Source organism: Nicotiana sylvestris, chromosome 10 (assembly GCF_000393655.2).
Source record: "Nicotiana sylvestris chromosome 10, ASM39365v2, whole genome shotgun sequence".
NCBI lineage: Eukaryota > Viridiplantae > Streptophyta > Magnoliopsida > Solanales > Solanaceae > Nicotiana > Nicotiana sylvestris.
Window position 1 is genome coordinate 55,395,607 of NC_091066.1, and position 16,666 is coordinate 55,412,272.

A 16,666-nucleotide genomic window follows, 5' to 3' on the forward strand; every position below is an offset into this window, starting at 1 on the left:
GGCAAATGGGAAGCACGTCGGGGATTCGCCTTTGTAGTAGCATTCTTAGGCACCTTAATTTGCCCGAGGAAAGATGGACATATAGAGTTGGGGCTCGTAGGAATGACCGATTTCATGATTAAAAAGGCTAATGGCACTATTGTACCGATGATCCTAGTAGAGATTTATCGAGCTCTAACTGTTTGTCGAGCAGGGGGAAAATTCTTTGAGGGTTGTAACATGCTTTTACAACTTTAGATAGAAGAATACCTTTGACATCGTCTGGGGTACATAAATTATGGTATGACTGGTCTTAACTGCATTGAAGAACATGAAAACCGGATAGAGGGTCATGAGTTTCCAGAAGGTACAGACGCATGGTTCACACATTTGAGTTCTTTGACTGCAAACAAAATTGAGTTGACATTCGGTTGGCTTCCGCTCACTGAAGTCATCTATATGTTGGTCGAAGTGTGTTTTCTTCTATTGATGGGTCTTCAGAGTATTCAGCCGTATGCTCCACACAGGGTTCTGCGCCAGCTAGGCAGGTACCAAACTGTCCCTCATGATGAAGAATTGAGTCGACAAGTCATTGAACTAGGTCCAAAAGCTGTATTCCTGGAAGATAAGGTTCGCCAGATTTGGCATCAGTGTAGGTTTTTGTAGCCACAGACTCGGGTACGGGATTTGTCCAAGGGTGAGCTAGAGCCTAGTTACACGGTCTGGTATGGTAAGAGGTTTCAAATCCATCAAGAGCCTGAACAGCCCACCAAAAGGCCCCATGTCCAACAGTTCACTGATGGGGCGCGAGAGCAATGAGATTGGTTAGCAAAAGAGACAAGCTATAGGGCCAAGATAAGCAAATTGGAGAGGCAAATCAGAGATCTCAAATTTGATAGTAGTGTATAGGTTGATGCTGATGAAGGGGAGAAGAAAAAGTTGGCCCAAGAAAATAAAGCCCTTCGAGCCCAGATCCAAAAACTGAAGATAGCTGCTGAGAATTAGGAAAGGAGGCGAACGGATGAAAAACTCATAAACAGTCTTAGGAGGAAAATCTAAGCACGAGGATGATTTGGAAAAATCTGAGGGTAGTCTGGCAAGAGCTCGGGCACAGTTGGCAAAGAACGCAGAGGGACGGGCAGAGTTTGTTCGACAACTGAAAGGGAAATATTTAGAGAAGTCGCAAATCTGAAGAAAAAGCTAACTATCCTTGAGAATGAAATGGCTAAATAAACAAAGAACTTCAAAGCAGAGAGGGAACATTGTTATGCATTGATGACCCGATTGGAGGAGGACATACAACAATTGCAGGAGCAAAGCCTTAATGACACCCAAGTTTTGGAAGCTAGATCTCAACAAATTGGGCGCCTGCTCCAAGAAAAAGGCATCATTAGAGAGAGGATTAGAGGGATTGCTGACTATATCGTCATGAAATGCATGAGTGTGAGGACATGACTAGATTTACCTTCTTCGCCGCAGTGATGACCTTTGTTTGCCAAATAATGGATGACCTAGATCGCCTCTAAGGATATCTTGTACGTAGGCCCATGGCGAGACCGACTGATGTCCCATGGGCCCTTGGAGTAGAAGCACTTATGTATTCTTGATTTTCTTTTCGAGTATGTATTTCAGTTTCCATGTCTAGAGTCTGTTTCGAGTCTATTTTTAGTTTTTCAATTCTTAGAAAGCTATGATAGAGTCATTGTAATAGAAAAATTATAAGTTTTAATGAGAATTTAAAAAAAAAAAACAAAACTGTTTCTTTCTTTTATTTCCGCATTTATTCCTTGAACTATATGATAATCTGATTCACGCGATATCGTGATACGTAGGCAATCCCTATCGGATCCGGTCATGGTTTTAAATAACTCAAATAAAAGAGGAAAAAAAGAAAAAAAAGAAGAGAAAATAAGAAAAAGAGAGAAAACAAGAACAAGAGAGAAAACAATGAGAGAGTGCAAAGAACAGAGAGCAAATAATAAAAGCGCCAAAAATAAAAGAAAGATGCAAAGGTTTGGGGGATAGACCAAAGCTGGGATGAGACATGCAACCATTGTAGAATATGTAGAAAAGTGTTTAACTGTTAGGTGCATTGCATCCCAACGTGTGATACCCTATGTGTTCATTGCCTCAAACTAACTGGTTTGTCGTGTCTGCTGTTGAGATTAGGTTCTTTTCTTTAAGGTGGTTGGTTTTGTGGTAACTTGGCTTCGCACCCGTACTTTACAAGTTCCAAAGGAAGTGCTGAAATGACGTCAGAAATTCAGCTACCAGTAATTACCCCCTCAGATAATAGCCCGTTGTCGGTGATCCCGACGTCAGAGTCAGCGGCTACTAAAGAGAACAGGGCATTGCGCCTCCGCATGTTGGAAATATGGAAAACTTGGTCTAACGGTAGAAAGCCGCCTAATGCAATACTTGGTTTTCCTGAACTGATTCCCAGAACAAGTGGGACCTCCAACATCCCCATAAATTACCTGACCACCCCATTCGGATACCCCACTATGTCAGCCCATTTCACCGGAATATCTTCTGAGGTTCGCCCCTAGGCTCTAGTTTCGGGAGTGTCTTCCAACATATTCACCACACCACCAAATTCAGCTATGATACAGCCAACCTTGCCTAGGCCAAGTTTTGAGCCATCATCCTTTACTTTCCAAACACCGCTCTTTCCATCGGACACGACTCATGTCACCCTAAACTCCTACCCTCAACAACCTCGGTATGAGTTTATCACGGGTCACGAAAGAGCTACAAAAAATCCCGATCAAGAGGAAATCACTCGAAAAATGAGAAGCATGGAACAAAGCCTCAAGAATATACAAGGTTTAAGTGTCCAGAAGAGCGTATCCTACGCTGATTTATGTATGTCCCCACATGTTCATTTGCCCATTGGTTATAAGACTCCCAAGTTCGAAAAGTATGACGGACACGGGGATCCCATAGCCCACCTCAAGAGGTATTACAATCAATTAAGAGAGGCAGGCAGAAGAGAAGAACTCCTAATGGCTTATTTCAGAAAGAGTCTAGTCCGCATTGCATCCGAGTGGTATATGGATCAAGACATATCTCGCTGGGACATATGGGATGATTTGGCTCGATATTTTGTCAGGCAATTCCAGTACAACATAGACATAGCTCCAGATAGAAATTCTCTATCTAATCTAAAAAAGAAGTCTTCAGAGAGCTTTAGAGAGTACGCCGTCAAGTGGCGTGAACAAGCTGCCAGGATGAAACCCCCGATGGATGAGACCGAGATGGTCAGTGTCTTCCTGCAAGCCCAAGAGGTTGATTACTTCCAAAACATGATGTCCACTAAGGGCAAGTCATTTGCGAAAGCCATAAAGATTGGGGAAATGGTAGAGAATGATTTGAAAATGGGTCGCATCCTAAGCCAGTCGGCTATAAGAGCTACTTCTCAAGCTATCCAGAGTGGGTCAAGGGGTGCGACAAACCGGAAAAAGAAAGAAGAAGTGGCAATGGCGGCTTCAAGTTTGAGAAACCCCATCAGCCCCGAGGTTACTTCCCTCCAAACACCCCTCAACATTATTATCCTTACCAGGATGAGGCTTATGCTATGACTCCTCAGCCTTATACGGTGATGAATGCCCAGCCATATGCTCGGCCACAACAACAGTTTAACCAAAACCGAGCTCCACCTCCTAGAAACAACCCTACTTACCAAGCTCCATATAATCCCCGTCCCCCACAAAATAATTTTCCATATAATGCCTGTGCCCGTGAGCCACCCAGAAGAACAAATTTCACACCCATTGGTGAGTCGTATTCCAGCCTCTTCCCAAAGTTGGTCCAAATGGGTCTGTTATAGCCCGTACCTCCAAACATGCAAAATCCAGAGTCTCCCTCCTACCGATATGGTACCTGATGTGCTTATCATTCAGGGGAAGAAGGTCACGATACTGAGGATTGGTGGAACCTAAAAAGGGCGGTTGAAAATCTGATAGAACAAAAATGGGTAGTGCTAAGGGATGAAGAGTTCCCCAATGTAACCAACAACCCATTACCAGCTCACAACAACGGGCCGATTATTGGGATGATCTGTGAAGACAAAGAGTTTGACCCGGCTTTGAAAGCTATCATTACTATTGCCGATGTTGAAAAGAAGCCCAAAATGGCAGCAAAGCAAGCTAAGGATGAGAAGAAAAACAAATCCATTCCTTAAAATGTAGAAAAGGTTGTGGAAACCAAGACTGGGGCAGTACCTCCTAAAGATGCCATTCTATATGTTCCCATGGCACCCATGAAAGAACAATTTGTGTTGAGTCCCCCAAAAAGGTTTGAGCAGAACAAGGTCACGCTGATGGTACTAAAGACGTACGTACCAAAAGGGGATTTATGTGGTGCGGGGGCTGGTAATTTCACCTAGGCTGACTGAGCCCGTGGTTATCAGCCGCTCACCATAGAAGCCCATGAAGGATCCTACTGCCATCCCCTGGAACTACAACAAAGCGGTAGTGGCGTACAAGGGAAAAGAAATCATAGGGGAAGTGAATGAAACAAACCCGTCTGAGAAGTACCTCAATCTGGAAGAAGTGAACAATGCCAAAAAGAAGTGTTTTCTGCTTAAAAAGCCAGTCAGTGCTGAAGAGGCCGAGGAATTTTTCCGAAAAATGAAAACCTCGGACTATGATGTAATTGACCAACACAAAAAGTCTCCCTCCCAGGTCTCACTATTGTCTCTACTGATAAGTTCGAATGAGCATAAAAAAGTGTTGATAAAGACCCTCAATGAAGCACATGTTCCGATTGACACCACTGTTGAGCAATTGGAAAGAATGACGGAACAATTTTTGAAGTCAATCGGATATCATTCAGACGAAATGACTTGCCTCCAGAAGGGGTTTCCCACAACAAAGCTCTTCATTTGACTGTTAAGTATGAAAGATACTATGTGAAAAGAGTCATGTTGGATGGCGGATCTGGGGTTGACATCTGCCCTCTCTCAACTTTGCAAAGAATGGAAATTGAGACTGAGAGAATCTGGCCCAACAATGTTTGTGTGCGTGCATTTGACGGCATCAAGAGAGACATAATAGGGGAGATTGATTTGATCTTAACTATCGGTTCTGTGGATTTTGAAGTGACATTTCAGGTCTTGGACATGGACACCTCCTACAATTTTCTCCTAGGAAGGCCTTGGATCCATGCGGAAGGGGCCATAACTTCCACTCTACACCAAATGGTTAAGTTTGAACACGAAGATCAGGAAATTATGGTTCATGGAGAAGATAAGAAATCAATTTACAGGGACCCATCAGTCCCATATCTGGAGGCTAAAGAAGGTAGCGAGCACATAGTCTACCAAGCATTTGAGATTGTGGTCGCGAACCAATGTGAGGAAGGAACCCCGTGTCCTCAACCTTTCTTGTTCAACGCATCAATCATGGTTGGCAGTGAGATGATAAGGCATGGCTACAAGCTCGGGAAAAGGCTCGGGGCATCTTTGCAAGGCATTATGGAGCCCATCACCTTGACTGCCAGTAAGAACTTCTTTAGTGTCGGCTTCCAAGCTACAGAAACCGACGTGAAATGGGCTAAAGAACGTAAGAATGATGGGTGGGTTCTACCTCAGCCGGTCCCACATCTCGCCAGAACTTTTGTTAAACCAGGGTACATAGAGGAAGAAGATGAGGCCTTCACAGCCGAAGAAATTGAGGACATCTGTGGGGCAATGAGGAAAATGTTATATGAGGCTCATATGGTCCAGCCGGGTGAAGGTTCAAGCACTACTGAGGTTCAGTATATAGGGCCCAATGCCAAGCTTCAAAATTGGAAGGCTACTCCGTTCCCAGTTAGGCAGGAATCTTGGTAGTTTAGTCTTGCCATCTTTTCTGCATTCTGAGTTATTTTAGGGTGTAATTCAAATGTCTTTAGTTTATTGTCTTTAAAATTCCAATGTAAACTTTTCTATCTTCAAATTCAATGAAATGAAATCAAAATTTCATTGTCTATGAATCTCTTTCTTTATTATTTCTAATTTTGTTATTTTTCTTATTTCTTCTTTCAATTCTAATAATGCGGACTTAAATAACATGACATGCTTGCAGACTTCATGCCCAGATCCTAACATGTTGTCTAACTGTGAAATAATGAACCAAGAACCAGAATATGATGAAGATGAGGCTTTTAGGGAAATAAACCGAGAATTGGAACAATTTGAGAATAAGCCTAAGCCAAACTTAAATGAAACTGAGCTAGTTAATTTGGGTAGTTTAGAAGAGGTCCAGGAAACCATGATAAACATTCACACTAAGGAAAGAACTAGGGATGCATTGATCCAACTTTTGTTCGAATTCAAAGAAGTGTTTGTCTGGTCCTATGATGATATGCCAGGACTGAGTGTTGATTTAGTGGTACACAAATTGCCAACTTACCCCGGTTACCCCCTGTTCAACAAAAGCAGAGAAAGTTTAAAATGGATATCAGTGATAAGATTAAAGAAGAAGTCACCAAACAGCTGAAATCGGGTGTGATCCGAGTGGTCCGATACACCACATGGTTGGCTAATGTGGTCTCAGTGCCAAAGAAAGATGGGAAAATCCAAGTGTGTGTTGACTATCGGGATTTGAACAAAGCGATCCCCAAGGACAACTTTCCATTACCAAACATCCACATCCTTGTTGACAATTGTGCCAAACATGAGATACAGTCTTTCTTAGATTGTTATGCTGGGTATCATCAAGTCCCGATGGATGAAGAGGATGCAGAAAAGACGACTTTCACCACACCTTGGGGTACTTATTGTTACAGAGTCATGCCGTTCAGTTTGAAGAACGCATGGGAAACTTACATGAGAGCTATGACTAATATTTTCCATGACATGATGCACCAGTAAATTGAGGTGTATGTGGATGATGTGATCATTAAATCAAGAACGCAAGACGACCATGTGCGGGATCTGAGAAAGTTCTTTGAGCGTCTGCGTAAGTATGACTTAAAGTTAAATCCAGCTAAGTGTGCATTTGGAGTACCTTCTGGGAAACATTTGGGGTTTGTAGTTAGTCGGAGGGGCATTGAGCTAGATCTAACAAAGATAAAGTCTATTCGGGATTTGCCTCCTCCTAGAACCAAGAAAGAGGTTATGAGTCTGCTGGGTAGGTTGAATTACATCAGCAGATTCATTTCTCAATTGACTTTCACGTGTGAGCCCATCTTTAAATTGCTGAAGAAAGATGCGGAGATTAGATGGACAAATGAGTGTCAGGAAGCTTTCGACAAAATCAAAGAATATTTGTCGAATCTACCAGTGTTGGTTCCACCTGAGCTGGGAAGGCCTTTGTTTTTGTACTTGACAGTGTTGGAGAATTCCTTTGGATGTGTTCTCGGGCAACATGATGTGATCGGGAAGAAAGAATAAGCCATATAATACCCGAGCAAGAAGTTCACTAGTTATGAAGCCAAATACACTTTGCTGGAAAGAACTTGTTGCGCCCTGACTTGGGTAGCTCAAAAGCTTAGGCATTACTTGTTGGCCTACACCACCTACCTCATGATCAGATTTGATCCTTTGAAGTACATATTCCAAAAGCTGATGCCCACGGGAAGGTTAGCAAAATGGCAGATTCTGCTCACCGAGTTCGACATAGTCTATGTCACCCGCACAGCGATGAAAGCTCAAGCTTTGGCGGATCACTTAGCTGAGAATCCTGTTGATGATGAATATTAGCCTTTGAGTACTTACTATCCGGACAAGGAAGTAAATTCAGTAGAGGTAATTCCAAAGGACACTAACGCTTGGAAAATGTTATTCAATGGAGCTGTGAATGCAAAAGGTTTCGGGATTGGGGCAATTTTGATCTTACCCACCGGTCAGCACTATCCAGCCATAGCCCGACTTCGATTTTTCTACACGAACAACACTACCGAGTATGAAGCCTGCATTATGGGCATGAACATGTAAATCGATCAGGATGTGGAAGAATTTGTTAATTATGGGAGATTCTAACTTGAATATCTGACAAGCTCAAGGTGAATGGGAAACTGGATATCAAGCTTCTTCCATACAGGCAACATGTGGAAGATCTTAGCAAACGGTTCAAATCCATCGAGTTCAGGTACATTCCTTGGTTTCACAATAAGTTAGCCGATGCACTAGCTACTTTGGCCTCGATGTTGCCGTATCCAGGCAATATCCACATTGACCCATTGGAAATACAAATCTGAGAAAGACATGGTTATTGTAATACAATTAAGCTGAAATGAGATGTTCACCCATGGTATCATTATATCAAAAGATTCTTGAAAACAAAGGAATATCTCAAGCAAGCTAGTGGAGACCAAAAGAGAACCATTAAAAGGCTCGCCAATGGTTTCTTCTTGAGCAGAGAAGTCTTGTACAAAAGGACTCCAGATCTGAACCTTTCAAGATGTGTGGATGCCCAAGAGGTCGGAAAAATCATGAATGAAGTGCACGTAGGAGTGTGTGGGCCCTATATGAATAGATACGTCCTTGCAAAGAAGATCATTCGAGCAGATTATTACTGGATGACTATGAAAAAGATTGCTTCAGTTTTGTCCGAAAGTGTCATCAGTGTCAGGTACACGGTGACTTGATTCATGCACCACCTTCTGAATTACATCCTATGTCAGCACCGTGGTCGTTCGTTTCTTGGGGTATGGATGTCATTGGGCCAATCGAACCAAAAGCTTCAAATGGGCACATATTCATATTAGTTGCCATTGACTACTTCACAAAGTGGGTCGAAGCAGTCACTCTCAAAGCCGTCACTAAGAAAGCAGTGGTGGATTTTGTGCATTCCAACATTATCTATCGTTTTGGTATTCCTAAAACTATCATTACGGTCAATGCTGCAAACTTGAACAGTCATTTGATGAGGGAGGTATGCGAACAATCTAAGATCACACATCGGAACTCCACCCCTTATTGGCCTAAAGCTAATGGTGCCGTTGAAGCAGTAAACAAAAACATCAAGAAGATCCTTAGAAAAATGATCCAAAGTTCTAGGCAATGGCATGAAAAGTTGCCTTTTACATTGTTGGGATATCGCACAACTGTGCGCACATCAGTTGGGGCAACACCCTATTTATTGGTTTATGGAACTGAAGCCGTAATACCCGCAGAAATTGAAATTCCATCTCTTCGAATCATCATTGAAGCTGAGATTGTGGACAGTGAATGGGTCAAGACCCGTCTAGAATAGTTAACCTTGATTGATGAAAAGAGAATGGCCGCAGTTTGCCACGGGCAGTTGTATCAACAAAGAATGGCCCATGCCTACAACAAGAAAGTGTGGCCTAGGAACTTTGAAGTGGGGCAGCTTGTTTTGAGACGTATTCTCTTGCATCACAAGGAAGCAAAAGGAAAGTTCACTCCAAACTGGAAAGGTCCATACATTATAAGAAAATTGTTGCCGAAAGGGGCGTTGTACTTGGGAGACATTGAAGGAAATGACCCGAAAACAGCTGTCAATGCAGACGCGGTCAAAAGGTATTACGTTTAACCATTCTGCAATACCAAGATTCTCCGCTTGGTTGACGAAGGCTTTTATTCTCGCTACCCAAACACTTTAACCCTTTGCTAACCCTTTTAGCCGGTTACCTTTCTTTGATTACCTAATTTGGAACCCGAAAATGTTTGTAAAAAAGAAAAATCTAAAATCAAAAATAAATTTTCCCTGAATTACGTTCGACTTGATTCCGAAAGGATACGTAGGTATGAGCATGTGATTTTTTCCCTATATGAATTACTCCCATAAATTCAAAACAAAATAATTTCTTGCAGTGTTTACAATTTTGCGAATATTTGTGGCATTTTTGCTAATTGTTTGCATTTGTCTGTGCATGTTTATTTTATTTAACCAACAAAAAATATAAAAAATAATTGGCATTTTCATTTAGGGTTTAATTTTACATTTTAGGATTAATTAAAAAATTAATCTTTTTATAAAATGAAAAATCACAAAAAATTAGTTTAATGTGCACTTTTAATTTTAGCTTTGATTCTAAGTAGTTTTTCTGTTAATTTATTTTTAATTAATTGGGTTAATTATCATTTTAGGTTTAATTAGTTTTTTTTAGTTCTAGGAATTAATTTTGATTTTAATTAAATTTTGAAAAAAAGAGAAAGAAGAAAAAAAAGGAATTTTGAATTAAGTTTGTTTTGAAATAAAAATGAAAGAGGATTTCATATTTTTGGGGTCAGCCTTCAAATTAAACCCCCAGGCCCAAATTTTCCACCTCTAACCCTCAGCCCAGTCACCCCAACCCGGTCCGGTCCCCTGTAATAACCAAACGACCCCGTTTTGCCTATAACAAATCCTAGCCGTCGAGGTTCCTTGATCGAACGGCTTGGAAGTTGGGGTTATTTAATATATAACTGTCCTAATGACCCTACCCCCCAAGCCCGTCTCTCTCACCCCACCCCTCAGAGAACCCCCACCGTCTCCGCCATGCACCGCCTGCCGGAAATGGCCTCCGCCGGCGGCGTTGCTCTGATCAACCCCAAAATTACACCCTAGCTTATTCTCTTTCCCATCCTTCCAAATCTGTACCCCTTTTTCCTCAAATCCCAATCAAAATGCTAGAATCTTGAATTGAAGGGGAATAACCAAAACCCTAAATCGTCCAAACTGCCCCAAAATCACACCCCATAATCTCCTCATCCCCCTTATCCTAAATCCACATTCAATTCCCTTCAAATACCTCCAAAATTACTCGAATGTCAAATCTAGGGTTCTAGAGTGTTGAACCCTAAATCGGTGCATAAGAGTTTGTCTCAGGCATGGGGTTGTTTGTTAAGGTCTCTTCCCTCAATAATGCTACTTACTTGCTCTTACAAAGAACAAGTGGGTGACATTATTGACGACGAAACCAACAGTTTGATGTCCGTCTCAATTCTGTCCAAATAAGTAAGCATTCTTCACTTCTTTTAAGTTTTCTTTCAAGTTTGACTCATCTTCTTACTCGCCTCTGTCCTTTAATTTGAAGTTCATGTTCAGATTTTAGACTTGAATTAATTTTTGTGCCTGTTTTCTCCTGTTATATCTCGACCCTTCCGTTCTGTTTTAATGGTTAATAAGCTAAGTGTTCTGTGTTGTTTAATTTAGTTTAAATCATTGTTTAGCTTAGTATTGATAAGTTTTATGACTGAGTGTTCTTGTTTAAATGTTGGTGCGAATGCTTGAAGATTTGATTCATGTTTTAATTTGTTTCCAGTAGATTTTCGCCATTTTCTTTAAGAACTGATTCACAGTTTGATCCGTTGGATGCCCTCTGTGTTTAGTCAGTTCTGTTTGTCACTCTTTTTAAACCTAAGAGGGGGTAATTGAATAGTTAGGAACTTCAGCGGGGCTCAAGGGGAAGGGAAAGGTTAGTAATAATTGATTGGGCTAAGGGTAATTCAAGGAATCTAGGTGAGGAAGAAATCAATTCTGTTAAGAGGAAAGGCTCTAGAAGATAGGATAAATGTGAGTTTGTTAGGGGGCATGAATTTTCAGATCCTTATAGGGGTAAGAGGGTAAAAACAATTGGGTTTGAGAGGGTTAAAATGGGAAATAACTAGCTAAAATAGGGCTGCATTAGATGGGCCTATATAAGGACCTCTTTCTCCTCATTTTGGGCAGCGGAGACATTCTGAAAAATCTGAGAGATATAAAGAGCTGAAAATCGAGTGATTACACAGGCTGCATAATATTTTACCGCTTTCGTAGATTTCTAAGAGCTGAAAAGAAGAAAAATTTCAGAGAATCAGAAATGGTTAAAAATCAGTAGAATCACTGTTCTATTGGTTTGTTCTGCTTCAAGTGGTGAGGTCTTCAATTGCTGAACAGTTTATGCTTCATTTGGGTTGAAATGACTTAAGGTCGAATCTAGTTTATGGTTTTCTAGTTCATTGCTTGGACTGAAACTATTTTCTGGGCCATTTTACATCATTTTCTGGGTTGAATTGGTATACTTGGTGTTGAATCTGAGGTTTGGTTCTACTGCTTTTGACTGAATCTGCTAACCCTCAATTTCCTTTTTGGTTAATTCATTCTTCTTCCAGGTACAAGTTCTAAACCCTTCATGATGTAAAGCCTGACTCAAAGATGAAATGGAAGCACCATTATATTTTAGCTCATTGTTTCTTTGCCTGATATTTACATTCCCTCATTTATTCATAGTATAGTCTTAGTTAAATTCCATTTCAGTAAGCAAATTCTCATGCTGTAATTAATCGAGAACTGTGGAGTCCATGATGTATCTAGATCTTGTTGTTTGTTTAGCTTTAGTGTTATAGATCAATTTAGCAAGCCATGTTATCTGAATGAAGAAAGTGATTGGGGAATTGTTGCGTTCTATTACTGCCTAGTATGTGTAAGCTTGACGTTCATATAGTAGTTTGGTTGAGCTTTAATAATTGAGATCTGTTGTTCGTGAAGCATGGAAACCATCAGTAGCTTGATTTGTAATGGAACTGTTCCTTTTAAGTGGCTTCAGTGTTCTACTATCATGTTTAAATGTTAGCTTAAATTCGAAATTTGAAATATTGTAAGAGCATGAGAATGATGATGGGATTAATATGTTTGTTGGCATAAGTATATATATTCTATGGATACTAGGTGTTTAACAATGTTAGTTTTGTGTTCATTTGATTCAAGTTAAGAAATCTGCAAATTTAAAATCAATTGTCAATTCATCTTTCTTTAGATTAAATGTTTCCTCTATGTAATTGCTTGAACGTAATTCCCTGACCTCTTTCCCGTTCGATTTGGGCCTGCTTTGAGTCCAAGTCGATTCCGGCTTGCCATGGTCCTCTTCAGCGATTTTAGAGGCTTCATCTTGCACGCAACTCATGTAGATTGGGCTACTTTTGGGCCCGGAATTGAGATGGTAACTGATCCACCAAATAGTTAAAACATAATAGGTTTTGAACTCTTTTAAAAATAGACATTAAGATTTCCATAAGGTACCTTAGATCAAGTTAGAATAAATGGAGGTGCACCGCGCCAAATAAAATCACAAATTGCGTGGCCCTCTTTAATTATTTTCTTTAAAATATTTAGAACTCGAGGCGTGCCGTTTAACAAACTTCCACGGCCCTCGCAAAGTTAATAACGCGTTAGTTGCTTTAGGCACGTTATTTAATAATATTACCTTCTTAAACTCGGGTGCGCATTTATGTGACCCAAATCCAAATCTCAACAACATTAGATAAAATATGTCGTGGACCGCGGGTGCATTTATGTGTTGTGGTTCAAGACGTATTTTAGATGACGTTGAATCTTTCAAAATAATTAAATAAAAGCGGTTATAAATTTAAAATTGCACCATAGGCTAAAACATGTATTGAAATCAAATAATAGGCCAATTATAACAGTTGAGCGACCGTTCTAGAACCACGGAACTCGGGAATGCCTAACACCTTCTCCCGGGTAAACAGAATTCCTTACCCGAATTTCTATGTTCGCGGACTGTAATACAGAGTCAATCTTTTCCTCGATTCGGGATTTGAAACCGGTGACTTGGGACACCATAAAATTATCCCAAGTGGCGACCCCCAAGAGCCTACAGAAATCCCCCTGTAATAGGTTTTCGGCCCAATCAAGCCTTTAAGAATAAGAGGTTGCAGAAGCAGAAGACTTTCACTCCATTGGGAGAATCATATGCTAGTCTATTCCACATACTGAGACAATTGGGTATGTTGAGTCCGATCGAGGCTAAGTTGCCGAATACCCCTCCCAGAAATCTTGACCGCTCGGTGAGTTGTGAGTATTATTCAGGGACCCCGGGTCACGACACAGAGAAATGCTGGAAATTGAAAACAGCTATTCAAGAGCTCATTAATACTAATCGGATTGAGGTCCAAGCCCCGGAGGCACCCAACATCAACCAGAACCCGTTACCGACCCATCATTAGACTAATATGATTGAGATAGTGCATAAGGGAGGGGAGCCTAAGAAGCCTTCACAAACCATCATGATGATTCGGGCTAGTGAAGCCAAGCCGTTTGAAAAGTCAACAAATGAGAAGTCTGTGATCAAGTTGAACGGGGAAAATAATGAACCATCTGTGGAGGTCAAGAAGGGGTCCTCAAGTTACGTTGCAGGAAAACATGAAAGAACAAAAGTGGTTGTGCCAGGAGTGAGGAACAAGCCTGTGGTAATTGTTTAGGGCGCCCGCACAGATCCTGTTGTTATCAAACCGGTAACTCAATTACCCATAGTCAACAGCAAGGTAGTCCCATGGAATTATGAACGAGTGATAGTGACTTACAAGGGGAAATAGGTTAAAGAAGAAGTGTGTGAGACCCATGGTTTGACCCGATCGGGGAGATGCTTTGCCCCCGAAGAGTTGAGAAAAGCTAAGACCTCAAAAGATAACCCAGTGTTGGTGAAGAAAGCTATAACCGAGGAAGAAGCAGAAGTGTTTCTGAGAAAGATGAAAGTACAAGACTATTCCATTGTGGAGCAGTTAAGGAAGACACCGGCTCATATCTCGCTCTTATCATTATTGATTCATTCAGACGAGCACCACTGGGCTTTGATGAAGATCTTGAACAAAGCCCACGTTCCTGACAAAATCTCAGTAAACCACTTGGAAAAGACAGCTAACAAGATATTTGAGGTAAACAAAGTCACTTTTTGTGATGATGAGTTGCCCGTGGAGGGTACTGAGCACAATAGAACCCTCTATCTGATGGTGAAATGTGAAGATTCCGTAGTTACTCGGGTACTGGTTGACAATGATTCCAGTGAAAATATTTGCCCTCTTTCCACTTTGAACAAGTTGAAGGAGAATGATGAAAGAATTCACAAGAACAGTATCTGCGTTCGGGGATTCGAAGGTGGAGGGAAAGATTCAGTCGGGGACATAGTGCTCGAGCTTACAATAAGGCCAGTTGAATTTACTATGGAATTCCAGGTGCTCGATGTGGCCATTTCTTACAATTTGTTGTTAGGTCGACCCTGGATTCATGCTGCCAAAGCGGTCCCGTCTACTCTGCATCAAATGGTTAAGTTTGAATGGGATAGACAGGAAATTGTTGTGCATGGCGAAGACAATTTGTGTGTTCCCAGTAATGCCATTGTTCCGTTCATAGAGTTTGAAGATGATAAGGGGCCATGGGTTTATCAGGTTTTTAAGACGGTATCGGTAGAGAAAATTCCTGAAGGCAAATGCGTGCCGACTCCAAGGGTAGCTGCGGCATCAGTCATGGTAGCTGTTGAAATGTTGAAAAATGGTTTTGTACTGGGCAAGGGTTTGGGTGCATCTCTGCAAGGTATCGTACAACCGGTTTCTCTTCCTAAAAACTTGGATACATTTGGTCTGGTGTTCAAGCCCACAGTCGCAAACGTGAGAAGAACCAGAAAAATGAAACAGAGAGCATGTGCCCTTCCAAAGCCAGTCTTGCGTCTTTCCCGATCGTTTGTCAGGCATGGTACCAGAAAGCGCCTAGTGACGATGGTGCCCAGTTCGGTAGTTGATGTGGATGGAGATTTGATGGAAAGGTTTGAGAGTATATTCGCCAATGTGAATGTGTTGGAAGCTGGAGAGGGTTCTAGCAAGGCGGATGTGCAATTTGTTGGGCCCAGTGCAAAGATTAACAATTGGGAAACTACTCCTCTCCCCATAAGGAGGGAGTTTTGGTAGTTTGCTTTGATTTTCTTTCAATTTATCTGGATTATTCCAGGGTTGTAATTCAGATTCTATGTTCCGTCCATTTGGATGTATAAACCCCGTTATCTTTAATTTCAATGATATGCAATTTCTCTTTCCCTCTCTTCCTGATAGTTTTTTTTGTTTTCCTTTCTTCCTTGTATAGTTCTTTCTATGCTGGCTTCAATGATATGACATGCATGCGGAATCTCCGGCCCAGTCTTAAAAGACAATCTAATTCATAAATAGTAATTCAAGAAATAGAGTGTGATGTTGAATCGGAACATGATGAAGATGAAGCCTTTGAAGAGATTAGTAAAGAATTAAGCCATTTTGAAGAAAAACCCAAGCCTAACTTGAGTGATACAGAAGCTATCAATTTAGGGGACCAAGATAATGTCCGAAAAACTAAAATAAGTGTCCATCTTTAAGCACAACTCAGAGAGGAGATAATTAAAACACTGTTCGAGTATAAAGATGTTTTTGCATGGTCCTATGATGACATGCCAGGTCTAAGCACTGGCTTGGTGGTTCACAAATTGCCCACTGATCCGGCGTTCCCCCCTGTCAAGCAGAAGCTGAGGAAATTTTAAACTGATATGAGTGTGAAAATTAAGGAAGAAGTCACCAAACAGTTTGACGCCAAGGTCATTCGGGTCACTCGGTATCCCACTTGGTTAGCCAATATAGTGCCTATGCCGAAGAAGGATGGCAAGACCAGGGTGTGTGTTGATTATCGAGACCTCAACAAGGCAAGTCCCAAGGATAACTTCCCACTACCGAACATCCATATATTGATCGATAATTGTGCCAAACATGAGATTGGTTCTTTTGTGGATTGTTATGCGGGCTACCACCAGATCTTAATGGATGAAGAAGACGCAGAAAAGACAGCATTCATCATGCCCTGGGGAACGTACTATTATAGGGTCATGCCATTTGGTTTGAAAAATGTTGGGGCAACCTACATGAGGGAAATGACGACCATATTCCACGACATGATGTGAGCACGTGATTTTTTCCCTATATGAATTGCTCCCATAGTTTCAATACGAAATGTTTTCTTTT

The 16,666-nt window shown here is 41.2% G+C and overlaps 1 protein-coding gene across 1 annotated transcript; it reads left to right on the forward strand.

Moving 5' to 3' along the window:
* The first annotated feature begins 2,768 nt into the window (after positions 1-2,768).
* On the forward strand, positions 2,769-4,162 carry LOC138879356 (uncharacterized). Its single transcript, XM_070158967.1, has 3 exons — positions 2,769-3,497; positions 3,542-3,755; positions 3,882-4,162. Exons 1-3 carry the CDS (start codon positions 2,769-2,771, stop codon positions 4,160-4,162), a joined length of 1,224 nt encoding a protein of 407 aa, XP_070015068.1.
* The last annotated feature ends 12,504 nt before the right edge of the window (positions 4,163-16,666 follow it).

Excerpts from the sequence above, each read along its gene's own strand:
- LOC138879356 (XM_070158967.1), top strand. The coding sequence starts at position 2,769 with ATGAGAAGCATGGAACAAAGCCTCAAGAATATACAAGGTTTAAGTGTC. Across the intron at positions 3,498-3,541 it reads GAAACCCCATCAGCCCCGAG|GATGAGGCTTATGCTATGAC; the intron begins GTTACTTCCCTC and ends TATCCTTACCAG. Across the intron at positions 3,756-3,881 it reads AACAAATTTCACACCCATTG|GGGAAGAAGGTCACGATACT; the intron begins GTGAGTCGTATT and ends CTTATCATTCAG.